This window comes from Lycium ferocissimum, chromosome 12 (assembly GCF_029784015.1).
Source record: "Lycium ferocissimum isolate CSIRO_LF1 chromosome 12, AGI_CSIRO_Lferr_CH_V1, whole genome shotgun sequence".
NCBI classification, from domain to species: Eukaryota; Viridiplantae; Streptophyta; class Magnoliopsida; order Solanales; family Solanaceae; genus Lycium; species Lycium ferocissimum.
Window position 1 is genome coordinate 36,387,744 of NC_081353.1, and position 20,796 is coordinate 36,408,539.

General features: G+C 34.3%; 3 protein-coding genes and 1 non-coding gene across 5 annotated transcripts; 2 read left to right on the forward strand and 2 right to left on the reverse strand.

Moving 5' to 3' along the window:
* Window positions 1-2,576: 2,576 nt before the first annotated feature.
* On the reverse strand, window positions 2,577-8,723 carry LOC132039689 (homeobox-DDT domain protein RLT1-like). Of its 2 annotated transcripts, XM_059430193.1 has the most exons (9): window positions 8,658-8,676; window positions 8,473-8,565; window positions 6,738-6,845; window positions 6,016-6,642; window positions 4,972-5,051; window positions 3,984-4,454; window positions 3,816-3,899; window positions 3,632-3,729; window positions 2,577-2,930 (listed from the first exon to the last, which is right to left on the reverse strand). In XM_059430193.1, exons 2-9 carry the CDS (start codon window positions 8,477-8,479, stop codon window positions 2,858-2,860), a joined length of 1,548 nt encoding a protein of 515 aa, XP_059286176.1. In that variant the 5' UTR covers window positions 8,480-8,565; window positions 8,658-8,676; the 3' UTR covers window positions 2,577-2,857. The 2 variants fall into 2 exon arrangements, with proteins under 2 accessions (XP_059286176.1, XP_059286175.1); XM_059430192.1 differs by having other exon boundaries at window positions 8,473-8,723.
* Window positions 8,724-10,435: 1,712 nt separating this feature from the next.
* On the forward strand, window positions 10,436-14,096 carry LOC132039686 (mitochondrial fission 1 protein A-like). The gene is made up of 5 exons (XM_059430186.1): window positions 10,436-10,684; window positions 13,054-13,192; window positions 13,429-13,550; window positions 13,820-13,883; window positions 13,979-14,096. The coding sequence occupies exons 1-5, from the start codon at window positions 10,592-10,594 to the stop codon at window positions 14,062-14,064; spliced, it is 504 nt and encodes a 167-aa protein (XP_059286169.1). The 5' UTR covers window positions 10,436-10,591; the 3' UTR covers window positions 14,065-14,096.
* An 859-nt stretch (window positions 14,097-14,955) lies between these two features.
* Window positions 14,956-15,028, forward strand: TRNAR-ACG (transfer RNA arginine (anticodon ACG)). The gene has a single exon. It is a non-coding gene; the product is annotated as a tRNA-Arg (tRNA).
* Window positions 15,029-16,736: 1,708 nt separating this feature from the next.
* Window positions 16,737-20,701, reverse strand: LOC132039760 (uncharacterized). The gene is made up of 4 exons (XM_059430279.1): window positions 20,514-20,701; window positions 19,035-19,553; window positions 17,932-18,126; window positions 16,737-17,111 (listed from the first exon to the last, which is right to left on the reverse strand). Exons 1-4 carry the CDS (start codon window positions 20,529-20,531, stop codon window positions 17,064-17,066), a joined length of 780 nt encoding a protein of 259 aa, XP_059286262.1. The 5' UTR covers window positions 20,532-20,701; the 3' UTR covers window positions 16,737-17,063.
* Between the last annotated feature and the right edge of the window lie 95 nt (window positions 20,702-20,796).

Sequence of the window (20,796 nt, forward strand, 5' to 3'; positions counted from 1 at the left end):
GATTTTTGAAAATGACCTCTCTACCTTTACATGATAGGATTAAGAGATTTGAAGAAGAGTGGATGGAGGAAGGGGAAATTAATAAAAAATGAGGGAAATATACTTGTGAGATTACGGTGTTTATGTTGTTCTTCGTGTAATATTGAAAAAAATTGTCCAGGGGTAATAGACCATTCGGTGTGTATTTTAAAATATTCTTTATTGTCAAATTAGAGATTTATAATACTCCTTCTTGTGAGTCTGTTTATGTTGTTATTGTATACTTTATTTTAAAATATTCTTTTTTGACAAATTAGAGATTTATAATACTCCTTCCATCTCTATTTGTGACACTTTTCGCTTCTCGAGATTCAAACTATGTGAAGTTTGTCAATATTTTAAGATATAATTTTCATTATATTGACATGATAAGAATTGCAACTTATAGTATTATTCGTATAATTTTCTAATATTTAGGTTTAGCATTTAAAATATTAAGTTAATCTAATTCAATTTTACTCTAAAGATTAATCAAATTAAACTATAAAAAGTGAAAAATGTCACATAAATTAGGGCAGAAAGAGTACTTTTCATTTGAATGTGTTCAATTTATTTACAAGAAGTTGATACAATGTTTGAGCTCACATAAAATACTAAATGATTTAACTCTTGTTCTCTAATTCTGGATGAAAAGAATATAATAAAAGTAGAAAAAGGAATGAACCAACATGAAATATCTTCTTTTTCTTTCATTTGTCGAACCAAATAAATAAGCGGAAAATTCTATGTTCTCCTCTCTTTTTCTCTCTTTGTTTTTTGTGGGTGCTGAATAAAGTGGGCTTTTTATTCTTCATAGTGGAAAGTTTTGAAAAGAAAATGGAGAAAATAAAATTATTTTAAATTATTAATTAAGGAATGGCACTTAATCCTCGAAATGCGTAAACCAGTAAAAGTGGCTTATCAAGGTTGATTTGACTTTTTATTGACAGAATGCTCCCCAGTATTCATTTTTTTATAAATAAATTTTGCCCTACATTTTGAGATATTTTTTTACTACATTGATATGAGAACAATTGCAATTTGTAATAATTTTTGTGTAGATTTTAAATATCTAAATTTAAAATTTAAAATATTGAATTGATTTAATCCAATTTAGCTCCAAAAATTGATCAAGTTAACTCTCGAAAAGCAATACAACAACTAATATGAGACGGAGGAAGTATTAGTTTTGATTGTTGGGGATGAAGTATAGTTGTGTATAAATGCATTTGTTGTTGAATCAATCATGGTGATTGAACATACAAACAAATTACATTTTTGTATAATTTGGAGTTGTTTTATTTTATTTTTTAATTGGTGTCCGATACTTGTATTAGGATAAGATTAAATTCGGATTCGTGTCAGAAAGTCCCGCATTGGAGGGTAAATTGTTCCCTTACAAAGGTCATTCCATACACAGAACTTGAACTCAAGATTTTTTATTAAAGATGAAAGGATACTTGTGGCTCCACCTTACTTCTGTTGGTAATTTGGACTTTTATCATTACATAAATAAACTTCAATCTGGTTGTTTTATTTTATTTATTTTTAAGAAATATTATGACCCAAAAAATGCCCTTGACAAGAACACTCGTCTTTTCAACCTATTGAAAATGACCAACACCACAACTACACGAGCTTAAGCACTTTATAGAAACAGAAATAGCCACAAAAGAGAACTACACATGGTCCCTTCCATAAACATACTCGTGTGTGGTGATGTACTTATTTTTTTTTTCCCACCTGGTATCTGATATCCGCAGTCCGACAAAATTCAAATTCGCACCACGTAGGGCCCATGCGAGAGAATCGCTCCCTATCAAAGATTTTTCTATACCCAAAGTTCGAACCGGATACCTCTAATTAAGGGAGGAGTAGTCTCATCTACTGCACCACAACATTTGGTGGGGGTGAAGTACTTATCAATAATATATAACAGAAACTCTCCATGTGAAAAATTAAAATGGAGTTTAGCTTTAAAGAAAAGAAAAACATATCATGTGAGATGCTTCATTATCTCATCAATCTAAAGCAATTAGATGAGTTATTCTTTTCAGGTTTTTTTTCTTGTAGTATGTTTTCTTTTTCCTTCACTTTTTATGTACAAGTCTTTAATTTTGGTTGCTTGGACAGAAAAATCAGGTAGAATAAGTGGCGTACTCAAGATTTTATCAAACAGTTGTCGGTCTATTATCACAATTCGACTTCTAAATTAGTTTGGATTTAAGATAGGTCGTCTTTTAGACTTTATTTCATGTCCAACTGATATTTGCTGCTTCTTCTTTTTTCTTTTTTTTTTTCCAGATGGCATCGGCCTATTATATATACATATTTTTTAGAAAAATATATTTACATGCACATGTATACGGAAAAAAATTGGCAAACCAATGTCGAAAGACACCACTTTCTATAGGGTGCCTTTGCCACTGGGTAGAACCTATGTTGTCCGGACTCTCCAAAACCGGCACACGCCCGTGCCGGATCCTCTGAAATGCACTACTATTGGAGGATATCCTCCAATACGAACCCGGCTGACATTTTTGAATAGTCCGAGCAACAACAAATGAAGATTTATTTTGATTAACTCCTCATTACATCTAAAGCTCAAATGGCTGCAACATCTACTCATATTCTCCTAATTTCAGCATCCAGCTACTACAATTGAAATATTTTACTACTACTTTTACTGTACAAAGACCAAAGTTCCACAATTTCACAAAACAGAAGAATTTGTTTTGATCTGTACAAATTCAAAGGAAGTTCTATTAACAAATAGGAATCCAAGAATCACTACAGCTTCTCTGGACTTTCAACTTTTCTCTAATCAACAGCAAGTCTCTCAACCCTCAAAAGAACTGGTTTCTTCTGTTTTGTCATCTTCACTAAAGCTAGATGGCATCTGTGCAGCAGACCTAGAACGAACACAACGAGTGCCACTGTTAACATAACTGTAAAGACAATTCTTGAAGAATTTAACTTATATACACCGACATTGCAAATAATTTCACCCTACCGGAACCTGCTCTTTTTTTCAAGTTACTAGTCCCACTACTGTCCATATATAAAATTCAAGAGTCATTCTTAACACATTTGCTATCACACAGCAAAATACAAGGCCCTCCTATAATATGACAAAACACCACCTCATAATACCCTTAATTCTTTTGTTTGTAATAGCACATAGAAGCACTTAATAACCAGACACCAGAACTTAATACACTCAAACAATAACTATCAGGAAAACATGGAAAGCTAGAGCCATTTATGTTGAACACTATACGATGCACAAAGTACAGAAAATGGACCATACATTGTTCTGCAGAGTCATAAGTCAACCTTCTACGAATGGGTAAGAGAAGGTAATGGAGACAGGAGACTTAAATCACTTATGAGAGGCACAACTTTCAACTATATATTCTTTTGCACTTCACAAATCTATCTTTAAAATCGGTTCAACATAAGATATCAAATAACTAAATATGATTCTCCAAAACCATGATATCTCAGTCAGACATCTCAAGATGGAGCCATATAGGTTCAAATATAGATGCACACTCGCGATTGGACAGTACACATACTTATGGTTAGAATTCAAAACTTAACGTGGCCAAACCTTATTTGATGATTTGTCTGGGATGGCATTCGTGTCACTGATGCTTTCCTCATATACTCTTGATGGTTACGAGCTTCATCCCTTACTCTTTTGGCAGCCTTCAAATTTGTTGTGTTCAGTTAACCATATCTATACCTAAAGGAATTGCAAATAGTAACATGCTAACATGAGCTAAGAAGCTTACCCTCATTTCATTATCCCAGGGTATCTTCACGCGATCAACATTATAATTTTCATCAATGGCTGGTCTGTCCACATGGATGTAATCCTATATATCATACTCAAGGCAAAATTATCAGGATATTGCTGGAAAACAAAGAAGCACAGCACTAAAATAGTATTATATTTGTACCTTTTCAACTTTACTGGATAGCTCTCTCTGTGGAAAATAACGATGCTTACTTCCCTTCCGGACAAAATTTGAAGGCTTGCATTCAAGATCTTCCTCCTCCACAATCTTAAGGCTCACTTCATTGCAGCTAGTGACTCTAGGCGTCACCTGCTCTCTATTGACTTTTCCAATGTAGGGACTTCGAAAACCACCGCTAGAGCCAGGACTAGTTTTAATTTCTGCACCATCATGTTTAGCCATAAACTTATAGTTGCATCTGCCATCAACTGCCACTTCTCTTCTGGAATCTTTGCGCATGTCTATTGATGAGTTCCGCCCAAGATAGTAACGATCGCCATTGTGCATAGAGGAATTTTCACCAGGCTTTTGGTTGATGTAATATTCCGGATGAGTAGACTTGAGTGATTTCTTGAAACTTGCACCATCCAAATCAGAGACATGAGAATTTGTCTTGGAGATGGACCCATATTCCTATTGGACCAATGGAAAAGCAGAGTAGGTATGGTAGGACAAAAGCAAAATAAAGCACAATTATATCTCAACCCATTCACATTTGCGCCAGTAGAAAAATGAAAAAATGTTTGATCCCCGAGATAGGTAAGGTCCCGCTAAAACAAGTCTCCATCCACGGTCCATTATTATTATTATTATTTTTGTTAAAAAAGGTCTATCCAAGGTCTGATGCAAAAAATCCAAATGAAAAAGAAGTTGAAATATAATAACCCTACAGGATTCTTGTGTAGTCTAGCTGTTCCACAGTTTTATGTTTGGTACTTCCTTCGCATTATTCATTTGAAAGATCGACTGAAGAATATTAGCAAGTGTTGTCACAGAGTAGAAAATTATAAATTGCCTAGTCTAAATTCAGTTAATTATCAACTTCACACAAAGTTAAGCATTCCTGTAAATATGCAGTAAGTTCATGGTTGTTTACTATGAAATCAAGGTTACCAAATCACTAAGATCAATATGCACAAAATGCACTTACTATGCATGAATTGGATTGCTTGTAGACTTCAGTGAAATCTGGTGTAAGATCTGGAACAGGTTCTCCATCACACTCAGGGTCTGACAAACATTAATATGAAAGTAAAAGTCAGAAACTCTCTGTATTAGACACTAAGTTACACTTTCGGAATCCACAATGAGATGCAAAAACCAAGAAAGTGAATACATGCTCAAGCATATAAACTACACTCATTCAGAAAAAAAAAGAAAAAAAAGAGAGAGAGAGAGCCCTCAAACTCTTTTTTACATCTAAACAAATATTGATTTGAATACTACAGGAACGTTATACACCATGGACTCGTGCATGTGGAAGTTTCAAACATCACATAGTTATGATAATGGGCTCAGCGAAGTTGATAAAGTAATGATAAGATTCTAATTTTATTCCTCTCAAAAGAGTTACGAGGTTCTGAGCTTTGTCTGCCAACTCAATCTTAAATATAAAAGCAGAGAAGCTGGTAATTCTGGATAGACAAAAGCATGTACAAGATGGCCTCAATAAAAGGACTAGCACAAAAAAGACTTCATAACTTGCAGATTAAAGACAAGCTGACCCTAATTCACTATATATGTAATAAAAGATCTTGGAAAACCTAGAGAAAAGAATCAGCTTAGGTCTTAATCCAAATTTAATAATATTGTCATATATGAGCTGGTTTTGTTCTCTATCCGGAACATATTAGCTTTTCTTATAAAATAAACACAGTATTGTCATAATTATTTTTTAAAACATGAAAAAGAACTATTCCAAATAAAAAATATTTGTTCCTTATGAAATTGCACATAAATTTTCACAGAGCAATTGATAAGAGAAGTGTTTTAATTCTAGAGAGGCATGACAAAATCGAAAAATCAAAAGCTAAACTAAATATGAACAGAACTAGCATGCTTTAAGGAGATAAAGTCTTTTTTGGGAGAGTAAGGCATGCACAACTCAAAAGTCAATGGAATGAATGGATGAAAAAAACTTGGATCCGAGAAAGACGAACAGTGAAAGAGACAAGAAGCAACCATTTTAACTCACCGTCAACAGGAGTTTGCTCTGATGATTCAAAAGCACCCGGTGGAAGCGGGTCAAATTCAACACCAAGTGGTGGACCATCCTGCCGGTAGAGACTTCCCAATTGCCTCTTCACAGCAGTAATTGAAGGATTTTCTACCTGGCCTTTCACTTTTAAATACCCTGATGGGCCGGTCCTTGGTTTCACACTCTTAAGATCAGTGAGTTGATTACACGGTAGATATCTTGAAGTTGCCATATCAAATGAGTCTACATTTTGTGAAAAACGTGCATCCCGTAAGGAAGAGGTACTTCCTGAAGGTGTGTCCTCCATGAGATTAGACTCTGCTCTATACCGAGTATCAACTTCACGCGTCACATCAGCAAATCTTCTACTCTCAACTTCCCGATGATCAAAATTTTTATCATCTCCTTGCTTAGTACTTCCGCAAGAATCCTGCCTAAAACCACTGCCACGGTCCTGAATGACGCCACTTGAACGATCTTGTCTTCCGTTTGCATATGTTCCCCGACTTAATAGCCTCTTGTCTTTCAACCGCCTATGACAAAACCACCCAGAAACTTGCTTTTCTGTTAATCCCAATGACTGGGCCACTTCCAATTTCATCGACTCTGTAGGATACTTATGTTCTGAAAGTTTGCAAGCTCTCTCATTGTTATATTTGAAATAACATATGGAATAGCAGCTCATTGTAAAACAAGAAAAAGTTAGTAAGATATGTTACCCTGATAAAATTTCTCGAGACCTTTTCTTTGTGCAGGTGTCTTGATTATTCTGGCCCTGTTTTTCCCAGTATGACCTTTATCATCTTCAGAATGCATTTCACGTGAATCTAGTGTATGGATAAAAGATATTAATAAAGCCACCAATTATGCAAGATGGAAATAAAGACCACAATCAACTGTTCCAACACCAAGGTACAACTTCAAATTGAACAAATTCATAAGCTTTGAGATATCTAATAGTCAAACCAAAGGGAAAAAATCTATCTAGGTATTAGGGTGGAAAGCAGATGTTCATAGCCCCCAAGTGTTGAGGGATTCTTCTTCATCGAAGTCAAAAGAATTATGGAATGATGCATCTTATACCTCACAACAATCATTTAAAACTCTTGGCGGAGTATCACACATAAAAGCGCTGTGACAACCAAGTACTTTACCAAGGGACCTATACTTCCTCCTCTACCTGTTTAGTGTAAATTCAAGCTCGTCCTGAATTTTCACTTTTTGTTCATGCCTTTTCTCTCTTTTGGACAAAGAATTCAATGACTCAATCTAGTCAGACTTAATATTTGCCATGGCTTATTCTCTTCCGTTATTTCTTTTTCGTATTGCTTTGAATTGCTGGTCCTTGAGCTGAGGGACTGCCCAAAACAACCTCTCTACCTCTCAAGGTAGGGGTAAGGTCTGCGTACACTCTCCCCTCCTCAGACCCCACTTTGTGGGATTTCACTGTGTATGTTGTTGTAATCTAGTCAAACTTATTCTCACAGCCAGATTAACAGGGAGTTTACGACATAATCCACAACGAGAAAGGAAATTATCAAGTAACTGATCAAACTCCCACCATGTTGTATTTTCTTTAAAAAAAAAAAAAAAACTAATAGTGGGTAATACACCCTATAAAAGAACACATGAAACTAAGTTGAAATCAGATTCGTGATGTGCAAAAAAAAAAAAAGGAGTTACCCAGATAACCAGCTTAGCCTACCCTCCACACAGCGATTCATTTCATCCATAGAAGAGCTAAAAGTGCAGCTTTCAAGGTTATACTGTCATTGGAATAGCACACAACGGTATGGCCTCATGGTCAACAATAACAACATACCCAGCGAAATCCCACAATGTCGGGGCTGGGGAGGGTAAAGTATACGCACACCTTACCCCTACCTTTGAAGGTAGGAAGGTTGTTTCTGAAAGACCCTCGGCTCGAGAGCAAGCAAGGCAAAAAAGGTCAAATAAGGAGAAGCAATTCAAAGCAATATGAAAATGAAAATAGCGGAAGCGAAAAAGTCATGATAAAGCAGTTAAAGGGGTATGGCCTCATGGTCAAGGAAACTAAAACAAAATAGCACACAAAGGTACGGTCTTGTGGTCAATGAAGTGAGTTGAGAACCATTAGTTCTTAAGTTCAAATCCCATGGAGGCAAAAACACTAGGTAATTTTTGGACAGAGTTACCCCGTATATGTACCGATGGGAGGTAGCAGGTACCCCGTGGAACTAGTCGAGCGCACGCCAGCTAGCTTGGACACCAGGATTGTCAAATAAAGAGCAAATTCAAATAGCAATATAAAATAATGAAACTAGACATCTAAAACCCAAATTCAAGATTCCAAATAACACCCAAAATAGTGACTTTCCGATATATGGAAACTAAATTAAGCATAATTTAATATACCCAAATTCCATAATTAATTTTACTATGTAATGAAAAAGAAAAAAAGGGAAAATTAGATACCTTCCATGATCTGTCTTCAATTTCTATGGGTTTTTGCTTAACCCCTTGTCTATTAACTTAAAATTCAAACCCCAATTGATGTCTTTTATGAATCTGTACAAAGAACAAAAAAGTATAGAGAACAGAGAGAGACTATATATAAGCATATGTTATAATTCAAAATTGACATATATTTTAATGAGTACCATTTTCAGGAAGAAAAATAAAGAAAGAGATTTGCTGTGCCAAAAGGAAAATAATAAAAGGACTAAAGGTGAATTGAATAGATTTGCATATCCTGTATAGTATTTGTCAATTTTGTCATGTGAAGGGACTAGGTTCAAAATCTACATCTTTCAAGGGCACCCAATTAATTCAGTTTTTTTTTTTTTTTTAACGTCTAAGAGTCACTTTGGAATTACTTAGTTAGTCTTGACTTTAGATAGCAAAGCCACCTTAAATAAAGTACTAATACTTTTTCTTAAAAGTTTTATGATAGTCAATTCATCAAACAATAAGTTAAGGGCCAATTTGCACGATTTTCCTTATTCATGGGTGATCTTTAATTTTTGCCTTTCGCTAAAAACTCCTTGATTTGAGTTCGAACTTTCGCTCAATCAAAATTAAAAATTACAAGGTAGAATTTGGATTCACAAAGCATCAGACAGAATTTTGTTACCTTCAGGAACACTGCCTGATTAGGTAGAGTTTGACTACAAACTCTATTTAATATAGAGTTTTGCTTTCAGGCATAAGGCAAGGTAGAGTTTGCTCTAAGGCAATTTTTTTTTTTTTACTCAGTTGGAATTTTACAAAACTCTATCTTAAGGCCTAACTTTTGCCCGAATAGGCCTAATTTTGCTACGAACTTTGTCTTGTGATTTTTTTTACTGAACCAGAATTTGAACCCCAAACCTCATGGTATTAGGCAAAACGAAGGGAAAAAATTAAAGACCAGCAATTTGAAGGCAAAAATTAAAGACTAGTGCCTTTGAAGGGCAATATCCGCACAAAAAAAAAAAAAAGGGAGATAAATTTAGTGGAAACAAACCTTACAATTAACTACTTATAGTATACTCCCTCCAGATCGGAAAAAAGAAATCTTTATTTGCGATTTTTTTTAAGAAATTACTAACTCCAAGAAAAAACATATGTAAATTGACTAACTTACTCCTAATTAAATAGGCATGGGGATTTGATCACATAACACTTAATAGGGGCAAATCTAAAAAGATAAATTGTTTACCATTTAATAAGTAATATGAGGATATTTTTTTGATCCGGAGGGAGTAACTATTAAGGGCTATTACATAAAGCCTGAGTCATTTTCACGTTAGTACAGCCTTCCTTGCGTTCATGCAGCCTGTTCATATGGTAATGCTTCCACAATGGCGTTCATACCCTCATTTTGTGGCCTTTATTTTGAAATTTTTGTAGCACTTCAAAGTCTTGATGTTCACTTGTCTAAACTTTATGTTGTGTGTGTAAATCCATATTGCATCATGCTCCCTTCCTCAAAGAAATTTGTCCTAGAATTAAACTTGAAAAATAAGAAAAATGAGCATGAATTAATAAAAGATCACTAGCGAGAATAATAAAGCCTCCAAAATATCCACTAAACCAATATCCGCTCCTGTGCCTGGCTCCAGATGTAGGACTCGAGAGCAAGTTGATTTTATGGGTTTCGTATGTAGTTGGGTTGGGTTTAAATAGAGCGGGTTTAAAAATAAAATCGGGTTATTTTGGAGGATTTGGATATTTCTGTTAAGATAGGGATGTATTTAAAAAATTTAATGACGGAAGGGGTATTTTTGATCTAAATTTATAACGGATGATAGTTTTAGCCCATTTCCCAAAGTAGAGAGACATTTTTTTATCCTTTTCCCTAATCTTTTCATCAAAAAGTGGCTAAATATTAAATAATTTTGAGACCGTGACTAAAACATAATTAGCGACCCAAAAAAAGTGGCTATTTGCCAAAGTTTCTTCTATGTGAGCAGTGAGTGTATTTTCTCTCCTCCTTCACAACCAATTTAGCACACGGTTTCCTATTCCTTAACCAGGAAGCTGAATTTTACATATATAGCCACATTTTCCTCTCTTTCATTACAAATTCAACCTTAAATTCAACAGCTTGAAAATGGATGTGAAAATTGGAAAATTCTTCGAATCGATCGGCGATTTCTTTACGGGTGGAGATCAAATTCCTTGGTGCGATTCTGATATAGTCGCTGTAAGTATTTTTTTTTTTTCCATTTTTATTTTTTAAAATTTTTATTTGATTTAATTTACAGATGTGAGCGTTTACTATAGATTTGCGGTAATTCTCTATGTTAATTTCTTTATTATTTGTGTATTTGGTACTTCGTTTAGTTGAAATTGAGCTTATCGCGGGATATTTTAAAAAATATACAGTTTTTGAAAATATTGTCGCCACGTAGCCCAATATACAATTATACAACATTATACCTGGGGAAAAGCATTATACATAATGTATATAATAGTGTATAAAACGTGTTTATACACAAATATGGGCTAAATCGGGTGTTTATACGCAAAGTATGGGCTAGGTGTCGTAAATATTTTCGAAAATAGACATAGAGCGTAATTTTCTGTTTTTATATGTTGTTTTTGAAGAAAATAATTTTGAATTAAATGCTTTTAATCAATCCTGTGCTTCGAGCTTAGATATGAAATCGACGTTAATTGTCTTCATTATTTGTGTATTTGATCTTTCTTTTAGTTGAAATTGAGCTTATTGAACATCTGGAATACGTTATATGATTAGGAACTCGTGGACCGTTGTTGATGTAAAAATTCTCCTTTTTTAAAAAAAAAAAAATGTTTTGAATAAAATGCTTAATCGATTCTGTGCATTGAGTTTATAGATGAAAGTTGGATTAATGTACTTAACAAAAAATATGAGATTAAATGTTGAAATCGGTGTTATTCTCAATCTGATAGTTGTATAATGTGAAAGAAGAAATGTTGTATTTTCTTTGTTTGTTTGTCTTCAAATGTCCGAATAGAGAAATTTAAGCAGAGATCAACACTAACTAGTTTGGGTTGAAAGGAAGTTGATTTTGGTTATTGTTCTTAGCTAGAAATGACGTTATGTGGTATGTTGTTAAGTGCTAGTTTTTGATGATTTGTTCATATCCAGAATGTCTAAATAGAGCAGAATTGATATGGAGGATTATATTGGTTGTCGCAATTAGTTTGGAAGCATGGTTATTTGATATTTATTAGAACTTTAGAAGTAAGGTTTATGAGTCATGTTGGTTAAATGCTTGATATGTTTTCTATTTATGATGGAAACAGATTTTCATAGTGAAAGATCCCGTGATCAAGATCAAGAGTTAAAATATGTAGAATGGTTCAAACATCCTAATTTTGGTTTCAAATTTCTGTGGTGGTGACTTAGAAACTAGAATTAAGTGGCATAAGGATTCAAACCTTATTGCCACCTCAATCAATCATTCCTCAACCCCAACCTATTCAACCCTTATTTCCACCTCAACCAATCAACCATGCCTCAATCCCAACCTAGTTGGGGTCGGGTATATCAATCATCTATATCAGTTCTTCTTTAGATTTATTATGTTTGGTCCACTTCATTCCAATAATAGTAAGTAATTTTTCATATATTTTATTTTCTTTGGGAGAAGGAGAACATGCAGCTTATTTGGAAACTTTTTCATTGGGTTCCTTAAATTCTACATTAACTTTGGTGATTTGGCTATTTTGCTAAATATAAACATGAGCAAAAGCAAAGAATAAGTGTTTCACGTAGGACTCTCTTCATTTTATTGCAGTTCTAATTATATCCTGGATACTTCGCTACTAAAATTGATAGGAAACAGTTTACTGATTGAAATCATTTGCTTCCTTTCTCTTTTCCGCAATTGAAGTTTGGTTGTTGGATAGAAGTACTACTACTTTTAAATGGTATTTAAATGTCAAACACTTATTAATGGTCTTTTAAGACTGATATAGTCAATTAGTAGTTAGAGCTTTGACAAAATATTCAGCCAATTATCCTTGCTCCGTTATATAGAAAGCACACTATGGTACATGACTTCAAGGGTTGCATTGTGGTAGTGGGCAGTGACTTGAGGATCTTTACATTTCATATTTTGTGCACGTTTGAAACCCAACCATATGATTCAACAGTCTGGTTCAACTGGCAGTTACTTTGGTTTTTGCTAGTTAGAGCAGCTTTAACTGCCAGAATAATTTTGAAGGTCAAACTGGCCTTTTTTTTTTTTTCTTTTTTTTTTTGTGCTGAGCAACAGTTGCACCAGTGTGGCAGTATGGTCCAGGTTTTTAAAACATCGGTTAGCCCCGTAAGCAATACATTTTCCAGCAAATTTTTCTTGCTGGTAAATTGGTTAAGACATCATGTACAAGACTGCAGAAATTTTCTCTGTGGATCTTGCTGAAAGTTACTTGAATCAGGAGATAGCCTGTGGGACATCTAAATGATTTTCAGTTATATATGCAATGATGTTTCATTAACTGCAAACAGAGTTTGAATTTTCTGGCAATCATTTTGGCATCTAGTCAGTAGTTGAATACTTCAAAGTTGTAATGTGTCTACAGGGATGTGAACGTGAAGTCGCTGAGGCAGAAAAAGGTTCATCTGATGAACTTAAAAGTGAATGCATTATGCGTTTGTCTTGGGCTCTTGTTCACTCAAGAAGGCCTGAAGATATACAGCGTGGGATAGCAATGCTTGAAGGTCAGTATAGTAGAGCTATTCATTTCTTTCTTCCTTCCTTCCCTTTTTGGCTACATGCGGCATCATTCATTCCCTTACCCTGACATTTCCTATAAAGAATTCCGTGAATGCTTTGAGCCTTTGCATTACCTAGTTCAGATTACTTTTTTCGTTTACTACTTTTTGACCTTCTCCTTTTGCTTTTGCATTAGGTGACGGAGAGAACTATATTCTCTGACTTATTTTGTCATTTGCAGCTTCTTTGGGTGGCAGTAACAGTCCCCTGCAAATGAGAGAAAAACTTTATCTTCTGGCTGTTGGTTACTATAGAAGTGGGGACTTTCCAAGAAGCAGGCAGCTTGTTGATCGTTGTTTGGAGGTTTGATCTTTGTTCTTACCTTTGCTTCACTGTTGACATTAATGCTGAAGTCTTTATCTCCAGGCTGTAAAGATCGCATCAGTTGTGCAGGATAACCCCAAGGGGTTGTCGGTTTTTCCTGCTTCATCCCATCTTTAGTGACATTGCATGCTTGAACTGCATTCATGCAACTCTGAAGCTTTGTTATTTCAAGCGATTGGGTCGCATACCTGTGCTAGTTCTTTTATTTTGGAACAACAGTTTTTTATTTCTTCCAAATCTATCTACAGATTGCACCAGATTGGAGGCAGGCGTTGACCCTCAAGAAAACAATTGAAGAAAAAATTACTAAAGGTAGTAAATGAATTCTCAACATCACTTCTTATCATATATCATTTCAGTTGAAGAAAGAGTATTTATTTTGTGCATTTTGCTCTTGTCTGAAATAGATGGAGTTATTGGCATTGGCATCGCTGCTACTGCTGTTGGAGTTTTGGTCGGCGGAATTGCAGCTGCGTTGGCCCGCAAGAATTGACTTGCCATAAACACCACTAGTGTGCATATTGAACTCAACCATGCCTCTTCTGAAGCACATGAATTCCTATTTGTTAGCTCAAAGTTTTGATACTTTTCTTTGAAATGGTAGAAACAGTTATATGTACAACTGAAGCAAGAATCGATTTCATTTTCTAATTTATTATGTAGTTTATAAATTTGTGAAAAGCATAACTATTCAGACTCGTTTAGCATAGCACAATATATTTTCTGTGATGTGAAGATACTCTATGGTTGTCTATCAACACCAGATTTGGAAATCTCATGCCTCACCGGTCGACCCTCATGCTATGTTACTATGTTAAAAAATATTGGAGACTGAAACAAAATCTTCTAAAATTAACTATCTAACTCCAAAGTATTTATTTCAACTAAGAAATTGTTTTTCACTTTTTAATACTAACAATTAACTATGCTGTATGAGCTTTAACCAAGTACAATTAATTGTTCTCGAGCACAAACAAAGGTGTAAAGTTGCAATATGTTTTAGGTCATATGATTCATACAACTGAGCTCATGGCCCTAAGCCTCTAAGGCTTAGTTCAAGTGACAAATGTTGAGGAAAATAACAAATTTGATTACTGCGTCATGCAAATTAAATCTAGTATTCTAGTATTTAAGTAGAGAAGGGTAAAGGGTTGAACCCATTATCATCGAGTTTTGAAGGTTGTGGTTGATTGTAAGGATTAGAATTTTTCGGTATGTGCTCATCATCGGTTATTATAAAATACCACCAAAATGTATGGCCAAAAATATTGAAAACTGATGAGATAATATTTAATAGCACTCTCTTAGTATTCTTCACTTTTAAAGGTGCAAAAGCATTTATATGACAGTAATATATATTTATTACACACAAAAGCAACAAGATGACCCTGTGGCCCAATGGATAAGGCGCTGGTCTACGAAACCAGAGATTCTGGGTTCGATCCCCAGCAGAGTCGTCCATTTTTATTTAAAATTTATTCCAAATTTTTCGGAGTTTTGTGCATTTGTTCAGAGGCGGATTTAATCTCTAGGGGTTCAAGCTTTTAAATTTTTTAACATTGAACCATTATATTTCTGTCATCATGGCTTAGTCGCTTTAGTTATTTGCATTTCTATATCGCTTTGACTCTCTTGGCCTTATCTGACCTCTTGTTATGCTTTTATCTTTTATCTTTTCTATTGAGTAGGGTCTTTCGGAAACAACCGTCCTACCTTGGTAGGAGTCGGGCTACACTTGTCTGTTCTCCCTCCGGACCTCGCGTTGTGGGATTTCACTGGGTTGTTGTTGTTGTTGTTGTTGAACCATTATATTTCTAAAGTTATGGGTTTATATCTATTATTTATTGTAATTTTTACACATGAATTTATACCCCGCATTAAAAGTTTGGGATTCAATTGAACCCCAAGTTATAGTGCTCCATCCGCCTCTGATTTGTTAGCGGATGCAACTATTCCTTGACGAGTTCATTTTAGACCTGTATTTTCCATGAGAAACATATATATTTAGATTCATAATTTTTTAAAAGGATTTTAAATCTTTCAATAGTAATTTTGAATCTGCCTCGAATCTCTTATACAGACAAATAAATTGAAGATAACAAAAAGAAAATTATATGTGTGTAGTAATTTTCCTCTCCTTTTTCTTTTTGTTCCTTGGCTCCCACATGCAATGATTACGGTTTCAACAAGCTAACTTAGAAGTATTGTTGTATGTTGTAGTACGAACTATGAAGTAACATTATGTGGAGTACAAAAAGTTGTACTTTATAGACAAAACGTCAACATTTCAAAGTACTGTCAAAAAAGTACCAAGTACTAGTACAATGATGAAATACTACACACACATCCAAAATCTTCCTTTAAATATCTATTCAAAATCAACCAATTTTGGTAAGAAAAATAGATGCAATGAATCTTCTAATTGGTGGAAGTGTTCAATAGGGGCAACCTGAGATCACATGTTGACACACTTTTCTTTTCTTAATTTTCTCTTGAATTGATTTTGTGCGGTTGAATATCTCAATATGTGTTCTCAGGTCGCCCCTGTAGAATTATTTTTCATTGAATAAGATGTTCGAGAACTACGTCTTTATGAGTTTGTTGATCACATTGTCTGTATCAAGTGCGGATAAAGGAGGGATGCAATAGGTTGACAGTGAGCATAAATTAGCCAATTTATGAAGTATTCTCACAATACAGATAAATGAACAATGAAGATTTATTTGTTTATTAAGTTCGAGGTGTTGAGGTTTGTATTTTTTTTTTTAATGGTGGTAATTTTCTTTTTTCTCTTGAATTTATTTGTGTGATTTAATATCTAAATATGTGTTCTCATGTCGCCCCTGTCAAACTATTTTTCACCTAATAAGATGTCTCATTATATTTGTTAAAGAAAAAGATGTTTTATCATGTTCGAGAACTCTGTCTATATGAGCTTACTGATTGCTTGTCTCAAGCTCGGATTAAGGGCAGTTGGCAACGAGCATAAAACTAGCAATTCATGATGAATCATTCTAATACATAAACATGGATAATGATGAATCATGTAACCAACTCTAAATTAATTTGGATTGAGGCGTAATTATTAAAATGATGGCGATTTTCTTCAAAGGTTTGACCAAGATTAGCTTCAATAACATATTTGATTTGTTTATCTTTTACACAATTAGCAAAGAACAGAAACTTTTTTTACTGCATAGCAGTGATTAAAAGATCAACTGAACAGCAGTGATCAAGAAATCACTTGTTTATATAACACTATATATAATTTGAATTGAATAATGAGACTCATTTATGCAGAATGTTAATACACCCCACAAATAATACAATTATTAATTAGTTCTATAATTTAAAGATTTTTCATGATTTTTTTTTTTGCATACATAAATATGCTTTGAGAAAACATGAGATAACTCTCTATAATAGGAGAATTATCTAGTCACTTCAAGGCTATTATTACAAAAGGAGGCTGCACTTAGGACCTTTTGGAGATCAAGGCCTAATGCAACAATTAAGGTATGTCAGCATATTCTTTTTCCTCTGCACACACACAAGAAAAAACCATAGGTAAGACAACAAGGGAGTTTTAATTATCACAGAGACGGATTCAGGATTTTATATCATTAGATGCAAATTCTTTTGTGTGATCGAGTACCGAATTTGTGCGTGTATGTGTATATGAATCTTTTTTTCCAAATATATGTAGATATGTTTGAGGTGAAGGTAGTGGTTGTTCTTCGGCCTCGTAGTACCATTCTCTGGTGATTCTGGTCCAACCTTGCCTCGCCAAATACAGTTCTACCTGACCCCCGCCCCCAGTCCGGTGGAAAGCCTCATTGTGATACCTAACGACTAGACAGAAGAGCCACAAAGCTGCATTTTTCATACTGATACATAACTTTGGCAAGTGGACATTTGGTGTATCAGAACAAGCCATCCTATTTTCCGAGCCTTATAATGTATGAAGAAGATTATTTTACCATTAAAAGAAATGCTTCTGAGTTTAGTAAGTCTTGTTATGCCAATAAAAGAAACATAGGTAAAGATAGCAGGGGAGTTTAATTAACATAATTTATATAGCAGCTTGTTTGGTATATAGAGTAATATAGGCGGATTCAGAATTTTATGTCATCCGATGCAGATTCTTTTGTGGTAATGTGTACGAACTCTGTATGTGTACATTTCATGTATATGATTTTTTTCAAATGTATGTATATATATACTATATGTTAGAGTTGAAGGTAACAGTTTTGCCTGCACCAGATGCCACAAAGTTATAACATTTTCCCTATTGATTGCATATCGCAATGAGTCATATTATGTACTTGAAGTTATGTTATATGACAGTAATGAGTCTTACCATGCAAGATTCCTCATGCTGCTTCCTAAGAGCTTCCTGCTCATGATCGATACTAGGTGGTCGCGCAAGAAGATCATTATTTTTGTGTTGTTTCTTGTTGACGCGAGCCTTCGAAAATTCTACAGTATAACTTGTAGCACCTCCAGCTTGTTGATCCCACATTCCAAATTGAGGTACAGACCTGTATCCATTTTTCTGCAATTTCAACAGATTTAGAAAACAGGACATTTGGTTAGTAATTTGGAAAATTCATCATTTGTTGTGAATGATGATAGTGGAATTCATGACTAATGTGTGATTATAGCATAAATATATGATAAGTGCAGTATATTTTGAAATGAAATTAACATCTGAGGGAGAAATTGCTGAAATGGGAATAAGTTCAAATATGAAGTTTGACTTCTTAGGTACATTAATGGTCATTTTGACAATTTTGGCTAGTGATGTTCAAAGAGGTTCTCATTATTTTTCTCTGCAGCATTGTTAGTTTGTAAAACCAAATTTTCTAGTCCAATTTTGATTCTTAAAGAAAATAGTTTGAGAGAAACAAGAAATGTATACGCATTTTACCTAACATGTCAACTGCTTTTAATATTAGCTTCAACATTTCTATCCTAATATGTGTCTGCTTACTTATAAAAAATAGTTCAGCAACACTCAATGCTTATCAACTACTTTCAATCAGTTAATTAAACCAGAGACAAGCTCTATATTGTAAGGTGATTCACCACCCTTAACTAAAGCTCCTCATGATCGAGCCACGAGAATATAATGGAAAGTTTATTTATGGGTAGTCTTGGAGCAATGGTAAAGTTGTCTCCCTGTGACCTATAGGTGACGGGTTCGATCGTGGAAGCAGCTACTAATGCTTGCATTAGGGTAGGTTGTCTACATCACACCTCTTAGGTTGCGGTCCTTATCTGGACCCTACTAATGCGGGATGCTTTGTTCACCGAGTACGCCTTATTGTTTTCTTTTTGTGGGTAGCGTTTTACCGCCTCAGTGGGCCTATCTAGTGTGACTTCGAATTAGTCGAGTCAGTATGTTTTAGAAATTGAAGGAGTAAAATCAAGAAAAAGAGTCCATCTAAACTCAAATTATACCATATTGCCAGGGTCCTCTTGTTCCTTGCGAGGAAATTCCCGATCATTTGTCAACCCATTACGTGCACCTGGACCATTTTTATGCTGCTGGTGCTGAAATTCCTTATCATTTGCCAACCCGTGACGTGTGCCTAAACCATTTTTTTGTTGTTGATGCAGAAATTCCTTATCGTTTTTCAACCCCTGACGTGCGTCTAAACCATTTTTATTCTGTTGTTGTTGATATTCCTTATCATTTTTCAACACTTGACATGCGTCTAAACCATTTTTATTCTGTTGATGTTGATATTCCTTAGCATTTTTCAACCCCTGACGTGCGTCTAAACCATTTTTATGCTGCTGATGCTGAAATTCCTCATCATTTGTCAACCCGTGACGTGCACCTAAATCATTTTTATGCTGATGTTGTTTGTTGGCACGAGCTTTGGAGAACTCCACGGTATAACCACCACCATTGCCTCCAGCTGCAGCATTGCTATCCCATGCTCCAAATTGAGGGACGAATGTTGGACCATTTTTCTATAAATTTAGAATAATGTCATTTGATCAGTAAATATAAATTAATTAGATCAATTTTCTTTGGTGATTAGATAAAAGTATGAGTTGTATATAGACATAGCAGATGTCTATATACACACACAATGTGATTTTCATGTGAAGTGGATTCGGATGAACCCCTTCCTCCCCTACTACGTACAGAGAGCGTGAGTAGTACAATAGACGAGTAATAACTAAAACCTATTTTTTGAACATATAATTATTAAGTAAAGTGTCATCTTTAACAAATTAATTTTTTTTAGATAAAATGATCGAGCAATTCAATATGGTATCAAAGCATGCACCTTTGCCCTAGCGTCAATTCTCACCACCACCCATTATAGAAGAGACAATCGGACTTGCACATAAAAGGGCATAATGAAAACATAATTAAATAAATAAAAGCAATAATGCTCATAAGATTGATAGTGAGTTGATGAATCATGATCATGGAGCTGATGGAATTTGATGATTAATGTATCAAAAAGGAGAAAGAAAAGGAGAGGTGAAAAATTGAAATATTACTATAAAGAACCTTAAACAAATGCATGAGAAAGCAGTTGCAAAACGGAATTTAATTGTTCTTTCTTCAAGGTCATTTTCCATTTATAAATCATTTTTTTCTCCCTGCATTTTAATTAAAGAGTTAAACAATCATAAAAATGCATGCAGAATATTTTAATAAATAAATGTCCTAAGAGATATACAATCTTCCTAAACATTAATTGCTCTTCATGTAGATCATTTTCATCTAAATCAATCGAGAACATTTATTTCTCCTCCATTTTCCATTAAAAGATCATACAATCTAAACAAAAAGTAAACAAGATTGAATAAATGCCCAAGAAAAATTACAATCTTCAAGATAATAAAATGGAGAAAGTAAATGAATGATTTAAATTTAAATTTCTCAATTTTCTCAATATCCAATATAATACATACCTCCCTTCGTTTTTCCATGAAGCACAAAGAGGAAAAGACAGGAGAGAAATGGTGAAAAATAGGCTTTGGAGGAGGTTATAACGGATTGCAAAATATATATACTCCTCTAATTTTATTATGTCCACATTTCTTTATTCATTCATTCATTATTTATGAAAATAATGTTTTGAAGTTTAACTTACCACATGCTCTATGACTAAGCATTGGGACTGGTAATTATATTTATATTTATCAATTGTTCCATACTGTCCATTGCCTTTGGTTACTAGATGCGTAAATTGAA